This window comes from Glandiceps talaboti, chromosome 13, assembly GCF_964340395.1.
Source record: "Glandiceps talaboti chromosome 13, keGlaTala1.1, whole genome shotgun sequence".
Taxonomy (NCBI): domain Eukaryota; kingdom Metazoa; phylum Hemichordata; class Enteropneusta; family Spengelidae; genus Glandiceps; species Glandiceps talaboti.
In genome coordinates, this window is record NC_135561.1 from 21,074,643 (window position 1) to 21,099,738 (window position 25,096).

Consider the following 25,096-nt stretch of genomic DNA (forward strand, 5'->3'; position numbering starts at 1 on the left):
TCGTTAATGTTACTTCACCTAGAGTTACATTGAAAAATAACTATAAATATATACGTATTACCTACTATACTAGTTACATAACATGTCATGTAAATACTCGACTGTTCAGTGTTTCACAATCAGTGCTCCACTTATGTTGCACATGGGGCAAAAGTCAAAAGTTTCGTAATGGTAATATTCATAGTTTATTAAAGGTGTTGATCTATTTTATCCTACTGCTCAGTATGAAGAGATTAATACGGTGTGTATTTCTGTTTAGAACACTATGTGAATCACCACATCTCACCAGATTCCAGTTTCTGTTAATTTATACACGAGCACCTAAATTTCTCTAACATACCATTACTATATCTGCAGTAATGAACTATACCAATGTTATGGACACTGTCATTTGTATGTGACGTGCGAAACTGACTTAATACTTTCAACTTTAGCTTTCCAAAGCTACGAAATCATAGCGGTATTGTAAACTTTTTATATTGATACTCGAACTGAATAATAATATTGTTATTTCATGTGCACTCATAAAAAGAGATGAATAAATTGAAAACTAAATGTTGGAAAGAAAGGAACAATTAAAAAAACATGGAAAGAAAATGCAAGTGAAAGCAAGAGCTCTTTAGCAATGTAACACATCAAATGATTTAAAATACACATGATGCTAACAAAATACAGAGACAAATAACATTACACTAAAACAAATGGTGAAATATCCTAGGACTGGTTTAAAATGCGAATCGCAGATTAATTAAAGCTCTTTCTAAAACGTTCTGATTTCATTTTGATACTACTATACCGCCTACCCGAGGGTAACAGTTCAAAAAGTGTATGTGCTGGATGACTTGAATCCTTAATAATGAATGTAGCTTTGCGAATGGATCTGGAATGATAGATTGATTTTAAGGATGGTAATTCTGTACCGATGATTTCAGTGACGTAGACACATGTTGTCGTGATGTCAAACCGCAAGTAAAATGATCACAACTTGTATTGTTTAGTTCAGGACAGGTACGTGGTGCTACTAGCTGTGGGTGGTGGCGTGGAGACGATCACTGAAATCGCCTATGCTGTCAATCATGACTATCCACTTTCTGTGGTGCTATTCAAAGGAACTGGAGGTGCAACTGACTTCATCGAACATATTTACCAGAATAAAATAGAAACAACCCTTAGGTAATGTACTCACTCAGCTAGAATTTGACACAATATCATAGAAGTTCTCGTACCAAATCTCGTACTTTCGTGCTGCTAATCAGAATCTGTCTTATAATAAAACACGAAGTTCTAAATTGAAACAATGTAAACCACCAAACAATAATGATAACATCTTTGTCTGTGCTCAAGCTCTTTTCTAACAGAGCTTTCTGAAGTAACGTACCTGTATATTTCGGTGTATTACGCGTTCTCATTCGTTGAGTAAATCCACTCAGCGCTCGCGTTTTGTACGAGAACTCCTATGACATTGTATCAGATAAATGACTTACTAGGTTATCAATATCTCACAACGTTTAATTTGGTTCAAAGAGCCACATACCAACAGAAAAATACTCCAACGTTCCCCTTTCAGACGTCGACCATCAGAACTTCAAAGCCGTGCCCTCTTCACACGCCATCCACCATAAATTGTGCCCATTCCCTAACGGAATTTTGTACTTCGTTTATTACCAAGAAGGAAAACAAATCGTCAAATTGATTTTATAAGTTACACGAGGCGAGTTTACCCTCGCCTCCTCAAAACCACGACTCTTAGATTTCCCATAAAAAAATATGCTGTAGAGATAATTTAATTATTTTAACAATATCTTGATTTATTTTAGTGGGGATATTAGCGAACAGGATATTGAACAGTTTCAGTTGAGGACACATCTTTACAACGTGAACAGCCTCAACGGGAAGATGTCTGCCGAAATAGAAGACGAAATCTGGAAAGATATCAAACTCATAATCCAGCATCGTAAACTTGTAAGTAATGTTTTGTCAGCAAGTCTTATACTACGCCGCGAAAGCCAAGTTTTAAGAGTTAGAACAACAAGTATGGATTTTAAACCATTTTCTTTTAATTATATTGTCACGCCTGTGAAAATCACACAAAACGTTAACGTTGGTAACGTTGTAGGGAATGTTTAGTTAGCTACACACTCCATCAAGTTACACTTGTACCGGATCACACGAGCACACAGGGAATACCTCAATATACATAGATTTATGGTTCGCCAGTTACCACTCCAAAACTACTAGAATGGTCTCTGTTTTCCGTCTAAATCCTTTCTGGCCTTTCTAGTGCAAAGTCTTACTTAAAAAAGTGTTTATATTTCTATCATGAAACAATGATGTCATAAATATATCTTGTATGTAATTGGATGTAAGTAAGGGATAAAGTCATCGTTATTAATGAACTTATAATTAAATGATATCGTCAACCAAATTTTAACTCAATATCGTATAATAAGAACTCACGTTCTCGTAATCTACTCTAAGACTTTGACACTTTCCACTTAACTGATCACAATATGTCAATGCCTATAGTTTTCTCGTCATTCAACCGATAAGAGCCAGGTTTAAAACTATTTGTCTGGTAGCTCAGTTTGCGAAGTGAATTCAATATAATTTACGAATTTGCCGAAAATAAATAATATTCAAATATTGGTTAATGACAATATGACCACACACTGCTGCCATTGTAGTGGCGACATTTGTAATAATTTCTGTGAACGACAGATGTAATACAAATTGCCGAATTTGCCGAAATTTCATTAAGAAACATGTAATGAAATTGTCAAAGTTTGCAATAACTCGTGACATTCCAGAAAAAAAAATGGATTATCTAAATAAGAAATTTAAGCCAAGAATGTAAAATCATCACATCAATCGAAAGTGAATTCAACATGTATTAATTTAATTGGAGAATAAATTAATTCATCAAATAGTCTGTCAACCAATCAATCAATCAATCAATCAATCAATCAATCAATCAATCAATCAATCAATCAATCAATCAATCAATCAATCAATCAATCAATCAATCAATCAATCAATCAATCAATCAATCAATCTATCTATCTATCTATCTATCTATCTATCTATCTATCTATCTATCTATCTATCTATAGATATGTGTGTATGTGCGTACGCACATGTGTATGTATGTGTGAGTGCATGGGAGCAAAGTCAGGAGGAACCTCCTCAATTTGTTTTATATATTTCGGCATGTTTATTACATATTACAAATGTTGTTAATGTATTACAAATGTCGACAATTATTACAAATTTTGGTTGTATGGTGCATCCTCAAATAAATCAATAAACAAATAAATAAATAAAGAAGTGAATAAATAAATACATAAATAAATAAATAATGAATAAATGAATAAATAAATAAATAAATAAATAAATAAATAAATAAATAAATAAATAAATAAATGAATGAATGAATGAATGAATGAATGAATGAATGAATGAATGAATGAATGAATGAATACATGAAAACAAATGAACAAATATAACAACTATACCAAAGTGCTACTCTCAACCAATTGAAAGGCGCGTTATTTGCCAATGCAACAAAACATCTATATGTACTGTTAAGACAGACATAGAGGCAGATAAAGACAGACTGACAGGACAGAATCAGACACACACATACACACATATAGTATCTACAGACAGACAGACAGACAGACAGATAGATAGATAGACACACACACACACACACACACACACACACACACACACACATAGTACTTACATACATGAGATATATCCTAAAGAGGTGTTTAGATTGTTGATCCAGAAAAGACTTTAGTAGACTTCAACAATGTTTGAATGTTTTACTTCAGATACAAGTTTATGATCCAGAAGTTGATATCAAAGCAAAAAACAAGAAGGGCATTGCAACCAGTATCCATGAAGCCATTGTAAGAGCGTATGTCAAATGTAAGTAAACAGAGTAGTTTACCTTTTACACTTCAATTACTAGTATGAAGCTAAGGGTGGTGTTATTAGTGAAAGGGAGCTTACTTCCTTGGCCCTTGGTGAGAACCACCGACTTGATTTGGAACAACATGTCTAATACGTGATAATTTAGCATGGACCAATACCGTCACATTCTTCTCTTCTATTGTCTATAATTATATGTTATCGGCATTTCCGCTTAAAGGGAGTACCTCATCACATATCCCTTCAGCATTGAGCTTACCAAGACGATGAACATATTTTTGGTTGATCAGATTCTTGTTACTTTTTGTTCTTGTTGATTCGTGACAGGGCAGCTTCACATGGCCGACAATGAAGTTGATAGATATAAGTTAAACAGAAGATACAAAGCCAATCCAGCCATCCAGCCAACCATAGATATGAACATGAATAAACTTTTAGACTTTAACCAATCATGTTCACTTCCTGTTTCGATATCGATAAAAGAACTCCAGGAAATACGTATGAATAAGAGGAAAAAACAGGTATGATATAACATGATGCTATCATAAATAAAATTGATATCTGGTACGATATAACACGATGCTATCATAATAAATTTAATATCCGTTATGATATAACACAATGCTATCATAATAAATTTAATATCTGGTACGATATAACACGATGCCATCATAATAAATTTAATATCCGGTACGATGCTATCATGATAAATTTAATATCTGGTACGATATAACACGATGCTATCATAATAAATTTAATATATCTGGTATGATATAACACGATGCTATCATAAATAAAATTAATATCTGGTACGATGCTATCATAATAAATTTAATGTCTGCTTTGATATAACACGATGCTCTCATAATAAATTTAATATCTGGTACGATATAACACGATGCTATCATAATAAATTTAATATATCTGGTATGATATAACACGATGCTATCATAATAAATTTAATATCTGGTACGATATAACACGACGATATCACAATAAATCTAATATCTGGTTTGATATAACACGATGCTGTCATGATAAATTTAGTATCTGGTTTGATAACAGGATGTTATCATGATAAATTTAATATCTGGTACGATATAAGATGATGCTGTCATGATAAATTTAATATCTGGTACGATATAACACGATGCTATCATAATAATTTAATATCTGGTATGATATAAGATGATGCTGTCATGATAAATTTAATATCTGGTTTGATATAACAGGATGGTACCATAATAAATTTAAATTTAACATCTGTCAAGGAATGTGCAGAGTATGATTAGATTATAAATTATATGTAATTGATGAAAAGTAAAGTAAAAACTGTGAAAGAAATAAAGATCAGGAACATAACTAATTACAAAGAGTAAAAATTAACAGACGACAGGACAGTGTAAGGGATGGTGACGAGGACAAAAGACTGGAATAGGTGAGAAAAATTAGACTACTATGATCTAGATACTGACATCTTGTTGAGTACATCGATTTTTGTTTCCTATTCAGGAACTCGAACGAAGATCACTTATGACGCACGCCCTACGTAATCAGAGTACCGAATGCATATCCAAACTGATAGAAGAGGGCTATACTATGAATGAATACTTGAGCCAGGACACATTGGAAACTGAACTTTATGGAAAGGTACAGTCAAACAAAGGGTGCCCTAGGAATAAATTAATTATTCATCAATTTCCTGACGTGTGACTTTTAAAATACATTTTGATGTAGATTTCAAGAGATTTAAATTGTTAGAACAAGTCATTCTTTGTCTCGACTGTTAGTGCCTCTTTCATATCACCATATTACCGTCAACACCAAGACATGGACGTCATCAGGATTGTGAATTACCGTGACCCTCTCCTATCCTATTCCCTGTTATCTGCCAGTAGTTAGATATCGTAACATTTGATTATACAATATCAGTATGATCCTTAGCATCCACCCATAGTATAGTGTCAAATTTGACAATCGTCTGTCATTTATTCAAGTGTTCAAATCCATGTATTGGTTGGCCCTCTATATGAATGTTACAGATTCAAATCACACATAACTAGACTAGGACAGAGATTTGTCTAGGTATTACTATCCTGAAGAAGCTCGCCACACTCATCCACCCACCCACCCACCCAGCCATGGCTTATGTCCTTGGAAGCACACAATCTGTTTTGAATTTGAAATTACTATCTGTTGACAATATGCTAAAATCTATGTTGAGGTAGTAACACCAAGACAAGTCTCTGGACAAACGTACATGTACAGAAGGTTACTAGTACATTTTGAAATTATAATGTGAAATTTATTTTAACTTGTAATGTAGGATCTCCACAGAACTGCTGACGTCGACTGGCCACATACATGTGACACTAAGTTAAGAAATACAATAAATAAATACTACACGCCAAATTTCAAAAAGAGTAAGTTATACTCGCTATACTATTTGTTTGAATTATTTGTTAACTTTGCATTTCAAGATTATGATTAACATTTTCCTAGACTCTCTCTCAGTCTTCGGAGCTTTGCATACATAGCTAAAGCTTGGGTTGTTTTGTATGTACTGATAACTACGGCATAATTGTACTCGAATATCCCTGTATTGTGCGCCCTCATCGACAACATATGACTAACCTTTGTTGATGTGTTAGTGCGACGCTCACTGTCAACGCGAAACTCGAGTATAATTATGCAGTAGATATCGGTACATACAAAACAACCCAAGGTTTAGCCATATGCGATGCTCCGAGGACTGAGAGAGAGTCTAACATTTTCCATTCCTTAAAGAGAAGCTTATGTTAGTGTGTGTGTGTGTGTGTGTGTGTGTGTGTGTGTGTGTGTGTGTGTGTGCGCGCGCGTGTGCGTGCGTGTGCGCGCGCGCGGTGTGTGTGCTTGCGTGCGTGTCTCTCTGACATGTCTGTCTGTGTCTGTTTCTGTTTCTTTTGGTCTACCTGTGTTTGTATGCGTATGCATAAGTGTGTGTCTATGTCTGTCTGTGTTTGCCTGTGTCACCATTTCAGTAAACGTTGTTACTATTAACTTTAATCAGTCATTTGCATAATGATTACTTTTTTTGTAATGTATCCTTCAACTTTCATAACATTTGGTGCACACATTGATGATTAACATTTTTTGGTAATTAGAAGTAAATCAGTTTGTACATGTGTTGATGATAACAAAGCGCAAATATCTTACAACGCTTTTAGAATCAGACACAGTACAATCTTTAGACATATCAATCTGTGATAAATTGGAACGATACAACAATGACTCGAATTATCCACATTTCGCCATTTATATTTCATATTAAAGGTTATTATGTGATATGTTATTCTATATTCATGTCTACAGACTCGGAAAAGGTCACATCAAACACATTAGACAAGAGCAACAGGCTGGGTCCATATTTTCGTGATATATTCCTATGGGCAATAACTACAAATCGGTAAGTACACATTCTACTCGTGCATTATGCTTGTTATATGTATGCGTGATTTGATTGGTTGATAAGCCATGATATTTGTAAGGACTAAATCACACCATGGTGGTATACTCCTTGGTTTTGACCTGTTACCAAGTACACATACAAACATGTGCAAGTGTCTGATGATGACACTTGATGACATGGTGTAGTTTTCATTGTATTGAGTCGTTTGTGTAATTAATGTTGTTTTGGGGACATATAATTTGGTACATACTACATTGTTGATACCAAAACGAACGTGTCTCATATCTTATAATAACAATGTATGCTTCAAATTCCATATAATTTGGTATATGTATTATACAGAAAGCATTCAGGTTACATTTGGTTACTATTATTGTTGTAGACCTACACTTTCGATCGCTTTGTTACTTTGTTACTTTGTTACTCACTTACTTTCTTTTCGTTTATGTTATTGTTTTTAGACCTTAAGAACTCCTCCCTCGAAACGTCTGTAAATAAAGTTTTGTGAAGATAGACTAAGGGATTAGTCGACCTCTTTCATCAAACTCGATTTTATACTTTCCAAGTTCATGTCTCCCAACTGATTCATCTTTGTCGTTTGACTGACTGCTATTTTCACAACAAACTAATATCCACTGTTTGTCTTCAGTCTTGACTTGGCAGAGTACGCATGGATGCAGCTTGATGACCCAATTATGACGTCATTACTCGTAAGCTACGTCCTCAAGAGTGTAGCCGACAAACTGTCCCATAGAGAACAGAAGAAACAAGATCAGTATCTGGAGCTGTCTAGGTAATTATATCCAATGACATATTGATATCGAGTATTTGGTCCCTTTATTTGCCAATGTCCATCTATCTATCTATCTATCTATCTATCTATCTATCTATCTATCTATCTATCTATCTATCTATCTATCTATCTATCTATCTATCTATCTATCTATCTATCTATCTATCTATCTATCTATCTATCTATCTATCCATCCATCCATCCATCCATCCATCCATCCATCCATCCATCCATCCATCCATCCATCCATCCATCCATCCATCCATCCATCCATCCATCCATCCATCCATCCATCCATCCATCCATCCATCCATCCATCCATCCATCCATCCATCCATCTATCTATCTATCTATCTATCTATCTATCTATCTATCTATCTATCTATCTATCTACCTACCACAAAATACAAATATTAAACTATGTTTTTGATTGAGATATTGATTTATTGTACTATTTCTTCACCTTAAGTTAAAACTTAATTTTCTAAATAAAAGTGCGTTACTTGAAAGAACTGATATCAATATTGACAAATATACAGTTTTGATATTCTTTCCATTGTGACAATTATGCCAGTTTGAATATGTGACTTGTGTCCTTTCCATTTCTGACAACATTTTACCTCAATGTTTTTAACTAATTTAACGGGTGATGGGGGAATGTTGTACAGAAAGAAAGTTGAGGGAGGGCCACTATTTAGTACGACAGAATCGGCGGAGGGTCATATTTTACGCAAGAGCCCGGGCTTGATTCCCCCGGCCGTCCCACTTACAATTATTAAAGGCTCCCTAATTAAATCATTGCATGGTCAAGGTCGATAGTACACGGATAGAAACGTTTCAATCGTGTCTAATTAACCCTTTCGAAGTAACAAATAGTATATTTTACTGTCCTAGTGATTCTTGGCAATATGAGCAATAAACATTATAGTTACTTCGGAAGGGTTTCCATCTGTCTACTCTTGATCTTGATCACGCAATGATTTAATTATATATTCTCCATTGTGTATGATGTTGTGAACTTGCCAGTTGTTTGTAGAATTATATTTTAGACTCTGTCCGGAGATATGTCTTCCAACATAGAAACCTTGATTTTTAGAGGGTTGCACATTTTGTAAATGACTGTAGTATACAAATGACAAGGGAACTATTCTCACACTGGTACATTTTTCACAATACAGACAATATGAAGAAAAAGCTACGCATCTAATAGCAATAGCATATACCCAGGACTCATCAGAAGCTAGTAAACTGTTGCAAGAACGTCATCAAAACTGGAGACGTTTAACGTGTTTACAGCTCGCAATACAGTCAAAGGCCAAGGTAAGCTATGAAATGACTTACGTAATGTGGCTGTACGTCTAAATATTGATAGTAGTCTTTTGAAGGAGATATCTATTTCTCAAACGATGACAATCTAGTCTGGATAATTCTGAATTATTTGCGTAGACACTGTGTCTCAAGGTATGTTTATCTATGACGTTATTCCAAATAGCTAAATGTTGATTACTTCTGTCCTGTCCAGTGTCGTTTATCGAACAGTCAGTTTTGATCTCATTTGCAATGCGTACGATATCAAATGTTTTCGATTGTCTGTAACATTAGAAGAAACCTTACGTCATAAGATACCAAATAGATACCAAATATATTCATGTTTTCTAGATGTTCTTGTCACATGATTGTTGCCAAGATACACTGAGAAAGATGTGGTTTGGCAAAATGAATATACAGGAAAATTCCAAGAAGGTATGTTATGATATAATTATAATAGAATATTGTGGAAAGTCATTGAAATAAGCTGAAACAAGCTGAAATATTCCCTAGTCATCAACAGATTAACATTGTAGTCTTGAAATCCATTCTCAAGCTTACTTAGCAATATTCTAGACTGAATTGATATAATCAAATGATATGGTAATAAAAGAAAACAATATTGAATTTAAATATTAGTGAATTTATAAGTTTACATTGTTGGTCCTTCAATACTAAAAAAGGCAAGTGTCGATGTATATCAGTTGTACACGACTTTTTTGACCCTTTTATCAACGATGACACTGAACGAATGACAATTGGAATGTCAGTGAACGAATGACAAATGGAATGTCAGTGAACGAATGACAACATTTACTGTGTGACAAAGGTTAAACCACACTCATGAATGACAGCCTCTACTCTACTAAAGCAAACGAAATGACAACCTCTACTGCTGCATAATATAGGTAAAATACAGCAAACACTATAATATTATCAGACCAAGCAACTGGGTATTCCAGGGTGTATCAGAATGTTACCTCAAAACCTATTTATCTGTCTGTCTGTCTGTCTGTCTGTCTGTCTGTCTGTCTGTCTGTCTGTCTGTCTGAAGGAAGGCAGTTTTATGTAAGCTTATACCACATGTATCTATATTATATAAAATATTATAAAAATTACATTTCAGAGTACTTTCGAAAAGACACTAGTTCAAATAATCAGCAAATAAATGAATCTGTTTCTTCTCTGAAACCAGGTATATTTGACAATTCCATTTTATTGGTTGGTTGCTAGTTTTGGATGGATACAATTTGACGACGAATTGGAACAAATGGGAATCACTTTAACCACAAAATGTAAGACCACGAATATGATTTACTACTCATACCCTGATTTATGTAATGTTAAGGATTGATACTTTGCGTGCGCGCGTGCGTGTCTGCCTGCCTGCCCGAGTTTGTGTTATATGTTAATATTTGTTTCAGTGTCTTTTTTCATGGTATTGTATTATCGTTTTTAAACATGTTACCATTCTACGCCGCCTCTGAGAAATGTTAATTTGATATATTGTTGCTTTATAGATAATCTATTATTGTATTATAATAAAGCACAAGTATTTGATATAGTTTGCTGATGTAGTTTTTAATCCTAATAAGTCATTTGCATAATTAATAGTTTTATTAAAATAGGCTTTCTCTTAACAATGCACAATTCATATTCCTATGGTTTTGTATACACTGATGATAGTCTCACCAGACCTCTGAGATGACCTAAGTGAGAATACACTACACACATGTGACATGGCTCACTAATGTAGGTTTTTTATATTTAGAAAGCCAGCTTCAAATTTCATATAATACGGACCGTACATACATTGACAATAACAAAGTGAATGTCTCCTACGTCAATGCCATCTTAAAAGATTCATTATTGCAATTAAAGATTGTCGGTAATTATACAATATCTTAAGTATTCAATCTCCAAATTTCCCACAATTTAGCATAATTAATTTTCTAACAAAGGAATTGCCATTTATGACAAGAATTTTTCATTCCATTAATTAATGTGCGTAAGAAGAATAACCTAAAGGCTTTGCCTTTTTGGAAGGCATTCAGTTTTCATCTGGTTCAGATAACACTGAACCCATGAGGGATGGCCCTCACTGGACTTCTTTGGAGACAAGTGTTTATATACTTAAAGAACTATCCAGTAGAAATAAAGATTATTATTATTATATCATGTATACTGACAGATGGATACACAGTCGAATTAATTCACCCCCACCACACACACAAATGGCCCAGGTATACAGGATTCTTCCACAGCTACACTACCTCTCATTACGCCCTTGAAATAAATATTAAGCAATCGTGCTACAATACCATTGGCATTATTTTCTCTATCTACGAGCGTATTATAATCGTCTGGACTTATTTACTTACATTGATCATGTAATATCTTGCATAGATTTTCCACGTGCATCTTTATTTTCCTAATGGCTATTCTTTGTCATTCCAGTTACCAATCATTGGAGACGATGTAGAGCATTTTACCAAGCTCCCGTTACAAAGTTTGGAACGAATGTGGTATGAATTTTTCTATTTTCGGAAATAAAATATGTGAAATTTGATATAAAGCCACCACGATTGATATCATGTTGTTACTTAAACTTTATTCTATTTGTTAATTGTTTGTTTGTTTGTTAGACGATAAGTACCATTCGCAAGTGTCAGAACAAATTACTCTCAAATTTGATCCTGTCAGTAATTTCTAAAACGTCCCTAAAACAGGGATAACAGTCCTCATGATCTGAAAAATATAACTGGTGGAAATCTATCGAATTTAGAGTTGTAATAACGAGCATTTATTGTCTCCATATTTTTACAGGTTATGTTGGCCATGCTACTCATTTTATATGCCTATGTCATCATCTTCTGCCATCTTGGCAGAAACTTTGACATTCCTGATGTACTTGTACATGGATGGATCGCAACATACTTTACAGAAATATTTAGAGAGGTGAGTTAAAATATCTGGTTCTACCAAGTTTATTGCATTTTTGCATTCAGCTACAAAAGCTCGAAGGCAAAGGACTATGGGATTGTTTGTAGTTGTTTCAATAGAGTAAACCTCCTAAAATGGTCAGGATAACCATGAATTGATTAGTTGTGGTTACAAACTATGCAACAATACTGCTTACAATACTTTTGATCGATTGATATTTATTATCATATTTCCCATGATGCAGCATTCAATATTTGCAAGTTTTCTGTTGATTTGTGTTACGTTGCGTTGCGTTGCGTTGCGTTGTGCTGGGTCGTGTTGTGCAGTGCTACGCTGCTCTGCGTTGCGTTGCATTGGGTTGCGTTGCGTCCGTAACAGTCTCTAGCATGCGCATTACTTCTACTGGTGCACCTCATGAGGGCTCTGTGATCTTCATTATGTGACCACATTTGTTTGATGTGTTATTCTACGACTCCTTCCATGTACTATTTCAGATGTTCCAGTTCCACCATCGTAGTCAGTGTATAAACCGTCTACAACATTTCCTTGAGTGGCAAAAAGTAACTTGGAACAGGCTTGCAATACTGACCATCGCAACTGCAATGGGTTCTTTCTGCTTACGCTGGTTCCCCGAAACAATGATAGCATCCAGGTTTTTGTATGCCGTCAACTACTTCTTGTTCGCCCTCAGAATCTTGCGTCTGTACACAGCTAGTAAAACACTTGGTCCGATGGTTAATATGATCAAACAAATGGTAAGATTTCATTTCTTGATTTAGAATGTAAAAAGATTTTTGCACAGTATTACGTAATCGGATTCCATGATATTACGCTTGGTCCTATCTTTGCCCAGTGAAAATGAATATGTCGGCAAGCACTAAAGTACAGTTTAAAACTTGATGAAACACTGGTATTGACTGCAATGTTTATATCTCGTCATTGGCCGTAGTTTACCATCACATAGAATTCTTAGAGTACATTTTAGCAGTGAATATCTGAAGGGTATCTGTTGCATTGAGAACGATCGATAACGCAATTAACGTTCCAGTGAAAATACACTTTTTTTTACAATCGGATAGAGAGTATTGACAACAAAATGTGTTAAATTCATGCAAGCGATTGCAACATAAATCCCTGTAGATAGCATTACTTTCCTGAGTTAGTTCGTTGTATACGGTATATTTACATACTAACGACTCCGTGCACTTGTTGTATGTATGTATGTATGTATGTATGTATGTATGTATGTATGTATGTATGTATGTATGTATGTACGTGGTATTGTTTCCATGCAAACGACTTATTCGAATGATTTTAGATGACAAAAACGTTGGTCAATAGTCACATTACAATTGGGATTTACTACCATTGAATGCAGTTATCCATACAATGAGAGTACCAAGTATTGTGAAAGAAAGTGATATTTATCGCATTATTGACTGTACAGTTTTTCAGGACACTAGAATTCACCATGGTATTCATCATATTTTTGCTTGGATACGGCGTTGCAGTCCAGGCATTCCTGGCTCGATATTCTGGGAGATCGTTTTCATTCTTCGTCTTTGTCGACGTATTCTATAAACCCTATTTTCAGACGTTTGGAGAATTGTTTGTGGACGACTTAGCTGGAGGTAAAACTGTATTTTATTTTTTTTGACAGCTAAAACATCGTGATATTGAATTTGTAATTAAATTGAATCTTCAAAACTAAACATACTTTCTATAATGGACGTAAAATCAGAAACTAAAAAAAACCCACCGTATAATTGTACCTAAGATTCGTTCCCGCGTAGAACACTATCCATCCTCGTCACTTCCCACCTGTGCAGAGGTACAGGATCAACATTAACTTAACGATGACTTACTTTATGGTACAATCTTTGTAATTACAGTGGATGAAGATAGTGGCTCGCCCAAAACAACCACGTCCATTCTGTACACAACTTTGTTGGCTGTCCATCTGTTCATAGGAAATGTACTCCTGCTTAATCTGTTGATTGCCATCTTCAGGTATGTGGTACCATATCAAATGAATTGCAATTGCATTTTGTTTGCCTTATCAATCTACATATACATATATGAGCGCAAAAGTATATGTTAACACATGCATGCATGCACGCACGTGGGGAGGTGAATAACTGCATAGGCCACATAAAAAAAAGAGAAACCCCTTCTAGTACCAAGGTTTAAGCTAAACGTCTGGTATATTCTGATACGCCATGATGATTATTTTGTCACATTGGTTGTGTTGTGTTTTGCAACTGTACATGCATACAACATGACAGTGTACTTAAAACCGCGAGGGAGAACTCATATTTGATCTTTAACCCTAAAGAGATAGTCTGTTTGAAGTTTTAACACATATCATTTCTCAAATCTGAGGAAGGACAGTGAAAACCTTTCACGCGGATCCTTCGCATATTGCTGTTGATGTTCCCCTTCATAGGTTGCACATCGTCACATAATTCATTAACAACTGCACCTCTATAGTGATAATACACTTTGTGTATCAAAGTATACAATTTTTCTCAATTATTAGCCGAGACATCGAACGTGTTCAAGAACAGTCACAAGAAGTATGGAAGTTTGAGCAATACCTTTTACACCAGGAATTTGAAAGAAAACCTGTTTTTCCTCCACCGTTATCTATCTTTGTAAACATCTTCTGGATCGGAAAATACATCATCAAAAAATGTCGACAATGCCAAAGTTGCGGTGAAAGGAAAGGTAATTATATGAATGATAGAAGATCGATCTATACACTTTCTGTTTGCTTTTAGTAACTTATAGACTGCTGTCCAGTTGCTATCTCTCGTACGGAGAGGTTATGTAATGGTGATGTCTATCTATCTATCTGTCTATCTATCTATCTGTCTGTCTGTCTGTCTGTCTGTCTGTCTGTCTGTCTGTCTGCCTGGCTGTCTTCCTGTCTGCCTGGATGTCTGTATGTTACTGTCTGTGATGTTTCAATAAGTGTAATGACATCTGAAACACCTATTTGCTACATTTACAAAATCCGCGCATATTTTCCTCGCTCAAACAATGTGTCAGTACGTTTTTGTTTGAGTTCATGCATACTGATTTGTCTAATTTCCATAATGTGCCAATTTAAAATGTATACCCATGTATACGTATATGCCTGTAGAATTGAGCTAAATTGTCACAAAAATTGCTCACAGCTTCAGCCTGTTTTTTTGTGTTTCAATAGGCATTTATTTGGAGTTAAAACTCATGCATAGCAATTTGCCTTGTAGGCATTTGTTTGCTAACCTTCAAAAATCATTGATCAATGTTAAACCCTATATAGTTGTTCAGTACATACTAGTGCTGTGTCTTGTAAAGGATTTGATAATAATCAAGCAGTCCACCCTATGAGTAAAGATGAAATACCTGGCATGAGAACATGATATGGGGGTCATCATATTTCTATTTTAGAAATAAGTACTAGGTGTCAGCCTGTTTTGGGCTTTACAGAGGGGAGTCAGGGACATTTTGTTGGCTTGATGGAAAATCCTCGACCCCTACCCTTACCCCTGCCATATAAATCTATCGTATGCCACACTTAGAGTTAGTGTAAATGAAATGAATGAAATTTATCAGATGCTGCTATCATGTTAGAAAAAATAGTCATATTTGACAACGTGATATTTCATATAAACGTCCATATTCAAGGTCAAATGGCCAAACGTTTTCTGTGCACAGTCATATTTTATCCAATTTCATCTAAATCTGGCACAAATATCATAGTTATATTGTAAGGTAAATTTGCACGTCAATTCTTTTGCATGACTCTCAGAACAGTTTAACGACACCCATGTTTATCAAATAACTTTTGACGTATACCAAATTCAAATGTCTTCACCTATGTTATTAAAGGCAAGGTCTCATTTTATATCAAAGGCAAGGTTTCCTTTACACTTCCCCAACATAAGATTAAAACATGTTCATTGCAACCTCTATCCTACCTGGTCCAAATTCTACAGCTAGGTCTACTTCAGATCTTACTCAAATATTTTAATAATTCAGAAACTAATGGCAGCGACGGGGCGCTTACCTGCAACCTACAGATTCCAAACCGTCCACTCTAGCAATTCGACCATCATGACGCCATGACTTACATAGTCATAAGACCATACTTTTATTCGTGACTGACATTTGCTATACATGTAGCTCTGCCAGACCGATTTTCTCATCCTGATTTCAATCCTTATCGTAACTGGGCTTTAAGATAACACTGATTGAATTAGTCAGCAATATTCAAATGTTGCGAGAGGCATTCAGTTTAGGTTTTGATTGATTGTAACGATATTCTGTTATTGATACATCAATGCCAATCGCTTTATCATTCAATCTTCCAAAAAAATCCCTCCTTATCTTTCGACGGGCAAATTTAATTTTAGTTTTGTATATCTGAAATAGTATACATTATAACTATTTCAGGAAGAAGAAGGCATCAACAAAACCAACATTTAAAAAACTTTAACAGAAATTGCTTAAGCCAATATATAGCTTACGAGAAGCAAAGACTCCATAATTCAATCGAAGCTAGGACTGAAAGACTTGAAGAAGCTAGCCAGAATTTGCAACGACAGAATGAACTAATCACTAAGACGACGGAGATGATCGACTCAAGAAGTTCGCATCTCGGGGAAAAAGCTTCTCACATTGAGAGTACGACAGGTGGTATCAAGAGACGAACTAGACGAATAAGGAGAGGAACTGACGTCATCAAACAACGCACCAATTATCTTGTGCAAAACACAGACCAAACGAATAAAACAACACAGCAACTTGCCGACAGGTAAAACAGTGATGTAGCAGTTAATTATAATTTGTTATCCGCCATAGGCACACACGTATATGCACAGACGATGTTGGACGAACAAAATTCGATCAAAAGACCTTTCACCCATTGTCGCATCTTTAAGGCGTCACCGTGTGAACTAATGCACGTACACGTACTGCGAAGACAACGCTGGTGACAAATATGATGTTGTTCTCGTCAACCTACATACACTAAACACACGGACAAAAACAAAGATATATATATATATATATATATATATATATATATATATATATATATATATATATATATATATATATATAATTATCGAAATATTTTTTTTTTACACACATTGGTGTTTTAGGATTAAATTAATTCTACCAAATACGACATACTACTCTGACTTTTAACTACACAAGGATAATAATCAAATTACATATTTTTTGCCTTTAAAGACAGGTTGATGTGGCGGTATCTGTAGAACAACTCCAACAACAACTCCAAGGGTTGAAATCCGACGGCGGTAAAATGGACACATTGACGGAAAGGTAGTTGAATTACTTATTAGTGCAACTGCACACTATTCAGCAATGCTGTGGCCATTATTGAGGAATTATTGAAACCAAAGTGGTTTCGTCGCGGTGTGTCATTCGGGTTAAAATGTGTTTTGTAAAACTTTAAACACAAAAACTACTGGAAAGACTGGTGCGAAATTAAGTGGGCATATTCTTAGGGGTGTGTAGAAGAATTGTTCATGACATGATCCCATCAGTGATTTGACATTTAGGTCTAAATGTATCATTTTTGGTCAAAACCCATACCTAAAAACTACTTTGGTGGGTCATGGATAGGGCAGGAATTTATGGGCATTTTAAAGCAGTGTCATTCTGCAGATTTTGTTCAAGACATGTGGAAACAACTTGGCCTAGTAATTTCCTTGTCCTTAGCAAGGGCCAAATACCAGTACATTTTGTTCAAGACATGTGGACACAACTTGACCTAGTAATTTCCTGGTCCTTAGCAAAGGTCAACTGCCAGTACATTTTGTTCAAGACATGTGGACACAACTTGGCCTAAAGATTTTCTTGTCCTTAGCAAGGGCCAAATGAAATATAATAATACTGGATAGGAAAATAAATAAACGTTAAAAACTTGGATGGAAATATGCCTAGCAACAACACCATTCCCATATAAACAGTCAGGTGATGCATATTTCAAGGGATGGGTAAGACTTGGGTCAACATAAAGAAATGTTAACTCGTATGCCTAGCAATAAAACCCCTGGCAAATGGATAAACCATTTTTAGAAATTGGGATAAAGTCACCCAGCAACTAAGAGGCAGCCAATAGCAACAGTAAAATGATGGTGTAAATTGCATACATAATAACAGGGCTGGATCAGCATGTGGATAACAGTCAATTTTACAGTTGTGCCATTGGTGCTGTATTCCTATTGACAACTTCATCCTGTCATATTGCACTATAATTTCCTTTGTGTACTCGCTTAATACAGATGGTACACACAGAACACTATTAAAAGAACATGTTTCAATTTTATTGAAAATTAATTAAACTATTCCTCACTGTCTCCCAAGGCAACAAGAGTTATCTTCGAAGATCAGAGATCTGAACTCGCTGACAAGTCGATGGAATGAGGAGTACTATGCGAAACTGTCGCCAAGGTATCGTACCAATTCAAATTATTACGACGTCTGTGTTCAAAAAATGAAGAGAGAAGAACCATGTATGCATAATTGAAAAGAAAACTCGTTAGTGTAGTGATGCAGGGCTGATACACGATGTTCAATTAGTTCTCAGTGTGAACGTGCAGTCTTATTACATATTCATATTAGCGACTCGTAATTTTACTATTGTCTATATTTTTGCCTTCTGTAAGGAAGCGTTATGCTATGCGTCTGTCTGTCTGTCTGTCTGTCTGTCTGTCTGTCTGTCTGTCTGTCTGTCTGTCTGTCTGTCTGTCTGTCTGTCTGTCTGTCTGTCTGTCTGTCTGTCTGTCTGTCCGTCCGTCCGTCCGTCCGTCCGTCCGTCCGTCCGTCCGTCTGTCTTTCTGTCTTTCTGTCTGTCTGTCTGTCTGTCTGTCTGTCTGTCTGTCTGTCTGTCTGTCTGTCTGTCTGTCTGTCTGTCCATCCACCTTCCTGCGTGCCTTCCTGTTTGTCCACCTGTCTCTGAACGAGATATCTATTGTAATAAACGAGATATCTATTGTAATAAAAGTATCATTTGCATAATTAAAGATTTTCAGTATTCAGGCAATATCCTAAGAACACAAGTTGCACATTTCATATAAATTAGTATAGACAGCAACACAAGCTAAGCACAATATCCTCTAACATTTGTCGATGTATCTTTAAATTTTGATAAGTAATTTGCATAATTAATGATTTTTAGGAATTGGGTAGTGCCGTAAGAGGGATGCTTCAAATTTCACAGTTTGGCATTGGTACATGTACATATATTTGTTACTAATAAAGCATATGTATCGTAATTTGCATAATTACAGAGTTTTGTTAATTAGACAATATCTTAAGAAATTTCATATAATTTCAAATTGCACATGTACATAAAGAAAAACACGCACGTCCAGTATACAGTGCTTGGCAACGTGATTTTTAATTTTAGTAGGTAGATTATACAATTGACTGTCTTTGGAAATTAGGCCATCTCTTAAAACTGCAAGTCTCAAATATTTTATAATTTCCACAAATAATTTACCAATTTACCATCGAGGGATATATACCATATATGATAGCTTAAAATTTCGCATTCTGATAATACGCGTGTTGGAACAACAATCAAAAGGCTTTTATTTTGTCCATACGGAAGGTATGCAATGCACGTCAAATTTCGAAACAAAATACTTGATCATTGTTTTATGCTAGTGTTTAAAAACGTCCAAGGTATATCATGCCAAGTGTAACACTCCCTCCTTCCCTTCCTCCCTCCATACATACATACACATACACAAATATATATATATATATATATGGTTTATTTTACTATAGGATTGATGAGATGGGTGAAGTACTCATACGAATGGAAGAGCGTCTTCAAGAGAATATGGAGAAGCATTCTATAAAACTCAACCTAAATTCTCAGTCTCCATTGTCAGAGAGAGTGGAACAATCACATAATGGCGATCAACCAATTCAACTGATAGACATTTACACTAGGTAAAGGAAACATTTCATTCAGATTTTAACCTGTGATTGGTCAATCACATAAAGTGATTGTGGCTAAATTATTTACCATATTAATTAATAATGTATTCGAAAGATAAATTTTTTAATAGTCCAACATCCTCTTACAGCAGTGAATTACTTTAACTACAAATACAATCACACCACTGTTGTTGTTGCTACTCTTATTGTCATCCTGGTCTTCTAAAAATCAAATATTGTTCTGTCGGAAGCTTAGAGGAAGGTTCAAACGCGTACCTTAAACTTCTGACGTATTCATACTCTATAAAACCAAAGTGAGATGTTAATGTCTAAACAAAGTGTTTGTTTTCTCGTCACCCTGTAGAATGAATGAGATATCTATGGCTTTGCAACGAATTGACGATTTAATTAAGTGGAGGAAGGAACCAGTATCAAGGCAGAAACGAGATGACTCCGGTATCGCTGAGTATAATAGTTTTAGTTCCCATATCAATGAGCTCACTATGGACGATACTGTCTTTGACCAAGAGGCTAGTATAGATATTTTAAATGATTCAATACCATGGTCAGGCAATGATGATGACACACAGATGGCCACGAGCAGTCCACTGATAGATCGCAAGACAAGTGCAAGGAATAATCTGAAGAGAATTCTTGAAAAAGATTTCCTTTCGGTGGAATCTAGTAGTGTCCTGTCATCGCCAAAAGGAAGGAACGCCGATGATACATCGTCGGAGAACCACGAAGTGAAAATTGTTCCATCTACAATCACTCATAGCTCCAGACACACTTTGTCAAGGAATGATACAAAAGCACGTGAAGAGAGTCATGATAGACGGAAAGGCAGATCTAAAGTTAAAGGTGCTCAGAAAAGACACAGCTCTAGTTGTACTTCGTCGTCTTCTGAATCCGATTGTGAGACTTCTCACAGACATCAAAGAGGACGCTCTGTAGCAAGGAAGAGTCGAGACTCGAGAAATAAAGATAATTTACATGATTCCATCAAGTTAACATCTGCTTTACACAAGAGTATCCAATGCAGTCCTCTACTGGCGAGTATTCACTATTATTGGGGAATAGGACCAAGTGGAAGGATAGAACTACTTGGTCAAATTAAGTCTGGACCAAGGTTCAACCATTTTCGTGAAAGCCATTCGAAACGCGATAAATGCTAGTGTAAATGTAGTAGTTGAATTGTGAAAGGTGCTGTTAGAATGTTTGGAGAAGTAGATTGTGGTCGTAGTAAACTACAACCACAACTGAATTGGTTCACGTGAACATACCATCATGAAAGCCGAGGGAAATTTTTGCTGATATGAAAGCAGAAAGGGGCTCTTGGTCCCGTAACTGAAAAGTTTGAGTTTCTCTAGATCTCTTCAAACGTGCAAGGTGTGTCTTCCCATGATATTGTCCTCAAAAGTAGATAACCTATGCACATGCACATACCAATGACATATTCAGACGTGCCAAATCATCACTTTTATTTACAATCCGCGTGAAATATAACCGCTAGAGACGTCGTGTAAAGATGTATACGAGTTTAAAATGTGTAAATAGTTGAAGCTGAATTGCTATGACAATGATAACGTTTGGTGCTGTATTATAACGATCGTTTCAAATGTAGAATACGAGACATTCTTTATTTCCCTGTATATAGAATAATTTCTTTCCAGTTGACATGGTTTTATTCAAGTGACGACTTTGTGAGTGTTATTTCTCTTTCTACCATGACTAAATTAAATGTAAGTTTCTTCTCAGCTGACCGTAATCGTAACACTAGTAATCAAACTCCTACGCATATTTAACATAAAAATCCATGGTTTTCATAGTTTATTAAAATAGACTGGCTTAATTCTGAAATATATTCCGTTTAATTACGATTATGTACAATTCCACCAAATGCTAGTGCAGCGTATACATACAAAGTTAGTAGTTGGTATGTCAACCAGCGACCAGTGTTCCTTTACATGAATTAAAGTCATTTAATAGTGCGTACATTTCAAAGAAATTATGATAATACATCTGGTCAAGACCACAAACATAGTTCAGTATGAACTAGTCGAGTCTGTGGCCCTAACAAAAAAAATTGTTCTATAAATTTATAAATTTCGTCTAACAGAAAAGGTCATTCATATTTGAATAGTTTATGATGAACTAATCTGCCCTTTAATAGAAGTGTTTGTTGTTATTATTTGAATACTATGGTTTTACGACAAAATCCAATATGGCCCTCACTGATTGCAGGGCTACTTGGAACAGTTTGACCGGAAGTTGTGAAGGTCGACTTTTTACGGTAGCGCTGTGTAGGAGCTTGTCTAGTAATTAGATATATAACATAATATATGCCAACATTTATAGTGCAGTGTGTATATGACGAAGCAGAATATGATCAATTAAAGTGGAAATTGTTGGTATCGCGTTCGTGTTATCGATTTATTTAAAAGCTACTGTTTCAAGGTTTTTGTTTTGAAATGGACACGCAAATCGTAAGATTAATTTACATTTTATGGCTAAACTCGGTATTGAATAAGTATATTAAAATAGGGGCACGGTGCAAATCTTGTTATTATTTTATGTACCAGATTTAACTTAATCACAACCTTAAGTTAACCATAAGCAAAAGTTTTAAATTTTGTGATTACGATGTAAAAAGTGCACTTTCTTATAAGTAAATAAACACTGTTTTTTGGTAATTAGGCGATATCTTAAGTATGCAATCATCATATTTTACATAATTACTTTATTTTAGCAAAACTATCAGTAAATGGAGGCTAATACATTTATCTGATTCAGATTCTGCCAGTTTGCATTTACACTGTTAGTGTTGCTAAAATAAATTGATTATCTAAAATTTGATGATGGCATACCCAAGATATCGCCTAATTACCAAAAAACATTGAAAGTTAAAAACGACATCAACATGCTCTATAGTGTGCTTTGTTATCGTCAATGAATGTGTTGAACTATCGTCAATGAATTCGAATGTGTTGAATTATTGTCAATGAATGTGTTGAACTATCGTCAATGAATGTGTTGAACTATCGTCAATGAATGTGTTGAACTATCGTCAATGAATGTGTTGAACTATCGTCAATGAATGTGTTGAATTATTGTCAATGAATGTGTTGAACTATCGTCAATGAATGTGTTGAACTATCGTCAATGAATGTGTTGAACTATCGTCAATGAATGTGTTGAACTATCGTCAATGAATGTGTTGAACTATCGTCAATGAATGTGTTGAACTATCGTCAATGAATGTGTTGAACTATCGTCAATGAATGTGTTGAATTATTGTCAATGAATGTCTTGAACTATCGTCAATGAATGTCTTGAACTATTGTCAATGAATGTGTTGAACTATCGTCAATGAATGTGTTGAACTATCGTCAATGAATGTATTGAACTATCGTCAATGAATGTGTTGAACTATCGTCAATGAATGTGTTGAACTATCGTCAATATGAATGTGTTGAACTATCGTCAATGAATGTGTTGAACTATCGTCAATGAATGTGTTGAATTATTGTCAATGAATGTATTGAACTATCGTCAATGAATGTGTTGAACTATCGTCAATGAATGTGTTGAACTATCGTCAATGAATGTGTTGAACTATTGTCAATGAATGTGTTGAACTATCGTCAATGAATGTGTGGAACTATCGTCAATGAATGTGTTGAACTATCGTCAATGAATGTGTTGAACTATCGTCAATATGAATGTATTGAACTATCGTCAATGAATGTATTGAACTATCGTCAATGAATGTGTTGAACTATCGTCAATGAATGTGTTGAACTATGGTCAATGAATGTGTTGAATTATCGTCAATGAATGTGTTGAACTATCGTCAATATGAATGTGTTGAACTATACGAAATATAAACCGTCCATTCTTAAGATATTGCATAATTTCCATTACGGAAATAACTCATTAAAATTAAAGACTACATCAGTAAGTTGTATATTATAGTACATATGTACCGTGTCAAGATCATTGTATGAAATTGGAAGCATTCTTAAGATATTACCTACAATAAAAAATCATTACTTATGCATGATTTGTTATCGTCAACTTATAACTAAATTATATGAAATTTGAAGCTTCCATTTTTATGACATCGCCTGGCATCAAATTTATCAATTATGCAAATAACTCTTAAAAGTATAAGATCCATCAATTCATCAACAAACTTGGCATGTATCGTTGATGTATAAACTAAACTACATGAAATTTGTAGTTAGGGTTATTACTAAGATAGTCTAATGACTGAAAATGGTTAATTAAGCAAATGACGCATTTTTAAATATCAATAGGATGTTTATCAAAATCTAATCAGTTCCCAGTCAGCACACGAACAGATAGACAAGCAGCCTGCAAGTCAGACATACAGACATACAGACAGACAGACAGACAGACAGACAGACAGACAGACAGACAGACAGACAGACAGACTGACTGACTGACTGACTGACTGACTGACTGACTGACTGACTGACTGACTGACTGACTGACTGACTGACTGACTGACTGACTGACTGACTGACTGACTGACTGACTGACTGACTGACTGACTGACAGACAGACAGACAGACAGACAGACAGACAGATAAACAGACAGTCAGACAGACATACAGTTAAACAGGCAAACAGACAGACAGACAGACAGACAGACAGACAGACAGACAGACAGCCCAACA

General features: G+C 35.2%; 1 protein-coding gene and 1 long non-coding RNA gene across 2 annotated transcripts in view; both read left to right on the top strand.

The window, feature by feature from the left end:
- Positions 1-17,206, top strand: part of LOC144444399 (transient receptor potential cation channel subfamily M member-like 2) — a gene marked incomplete at its 3' end in the record, with an annotated part of 33,702 nt that extends 16,496 nt beyond the window's left edge. The window contains exons 8-25 of the mRNA XM_078133812.1: positions 999-1,173; positions 1,818-1,962; positions 3,837-3,933; positions 4,264-4,457; positions 5,449-5,586; positions 6,263-6,359; positions 7,288-7,381; positions 8,034-8,177; positions 9,356-9,497; positions 9,837-9,920; positions 10,681-10,780; positions 11,943-12,010; positions 12,312-12,443; positions 12,923-13,183; positions 13,876-14,059; positions 14,321-14,438; positions 14,968-15,155; positions 16,869-17,206. Of these exons, the coding sequence (XP_077989938.1) occupies positions 999-1,173; positions 1,818-1,962; positions 3,837-3,933; positions 4,264-4,457; positions 5,449-5,586; positions 6,263-6,359; positions 7,288-7,381; positions 8,034-8,177; positions 9,356-9,497; positions 9,837-9,920; positions 10,681-10,780; positions 11,943-12,010; positions 12,312-12,443; positions 12,923-13,183; positions 13,876-14,059; positions 14,321-14,438; positions 14,968-15,155; positions 16,869-17,206 (2,699 nt within the window). The remainder of the gene's footprint in view (positions 1-998; positions 1,174-1,817; positions 1,963-3,836; positions 3,934-4,263; positions 4,458-5,448; positions 5,587-6,262; positions 6,360-7,287; positions 7,382-8,033; positions 8,178-9,355; positions 9,498-9,836; positions 9,921-10,680; positions 10,781-11,942; positions 12,011-12,311; positions 12,444-12,922; positions 13,184-13,875; positions 14,060-14,320; positions 14,439-14,967; positions 15,156-16,868) is intronic.
- Position 17,207: 1 nt separating this feature from the next.
- On the top strand, positions 17,208-18,848 carry LOC144444516 (uncharacterized). The gene is made up of 3 exons (XR_013481848.1): positions 17,208-17,229; positions 17,674-17,762; positions 18,810-18,848. It is a non-coding gene; the product is annotated as an uncharacterized LOC144444516 (long non-coding RNA).
- The last annotated feature ends 6,248 nt before the right edge of the window (positions 18,849-25,096 follow it).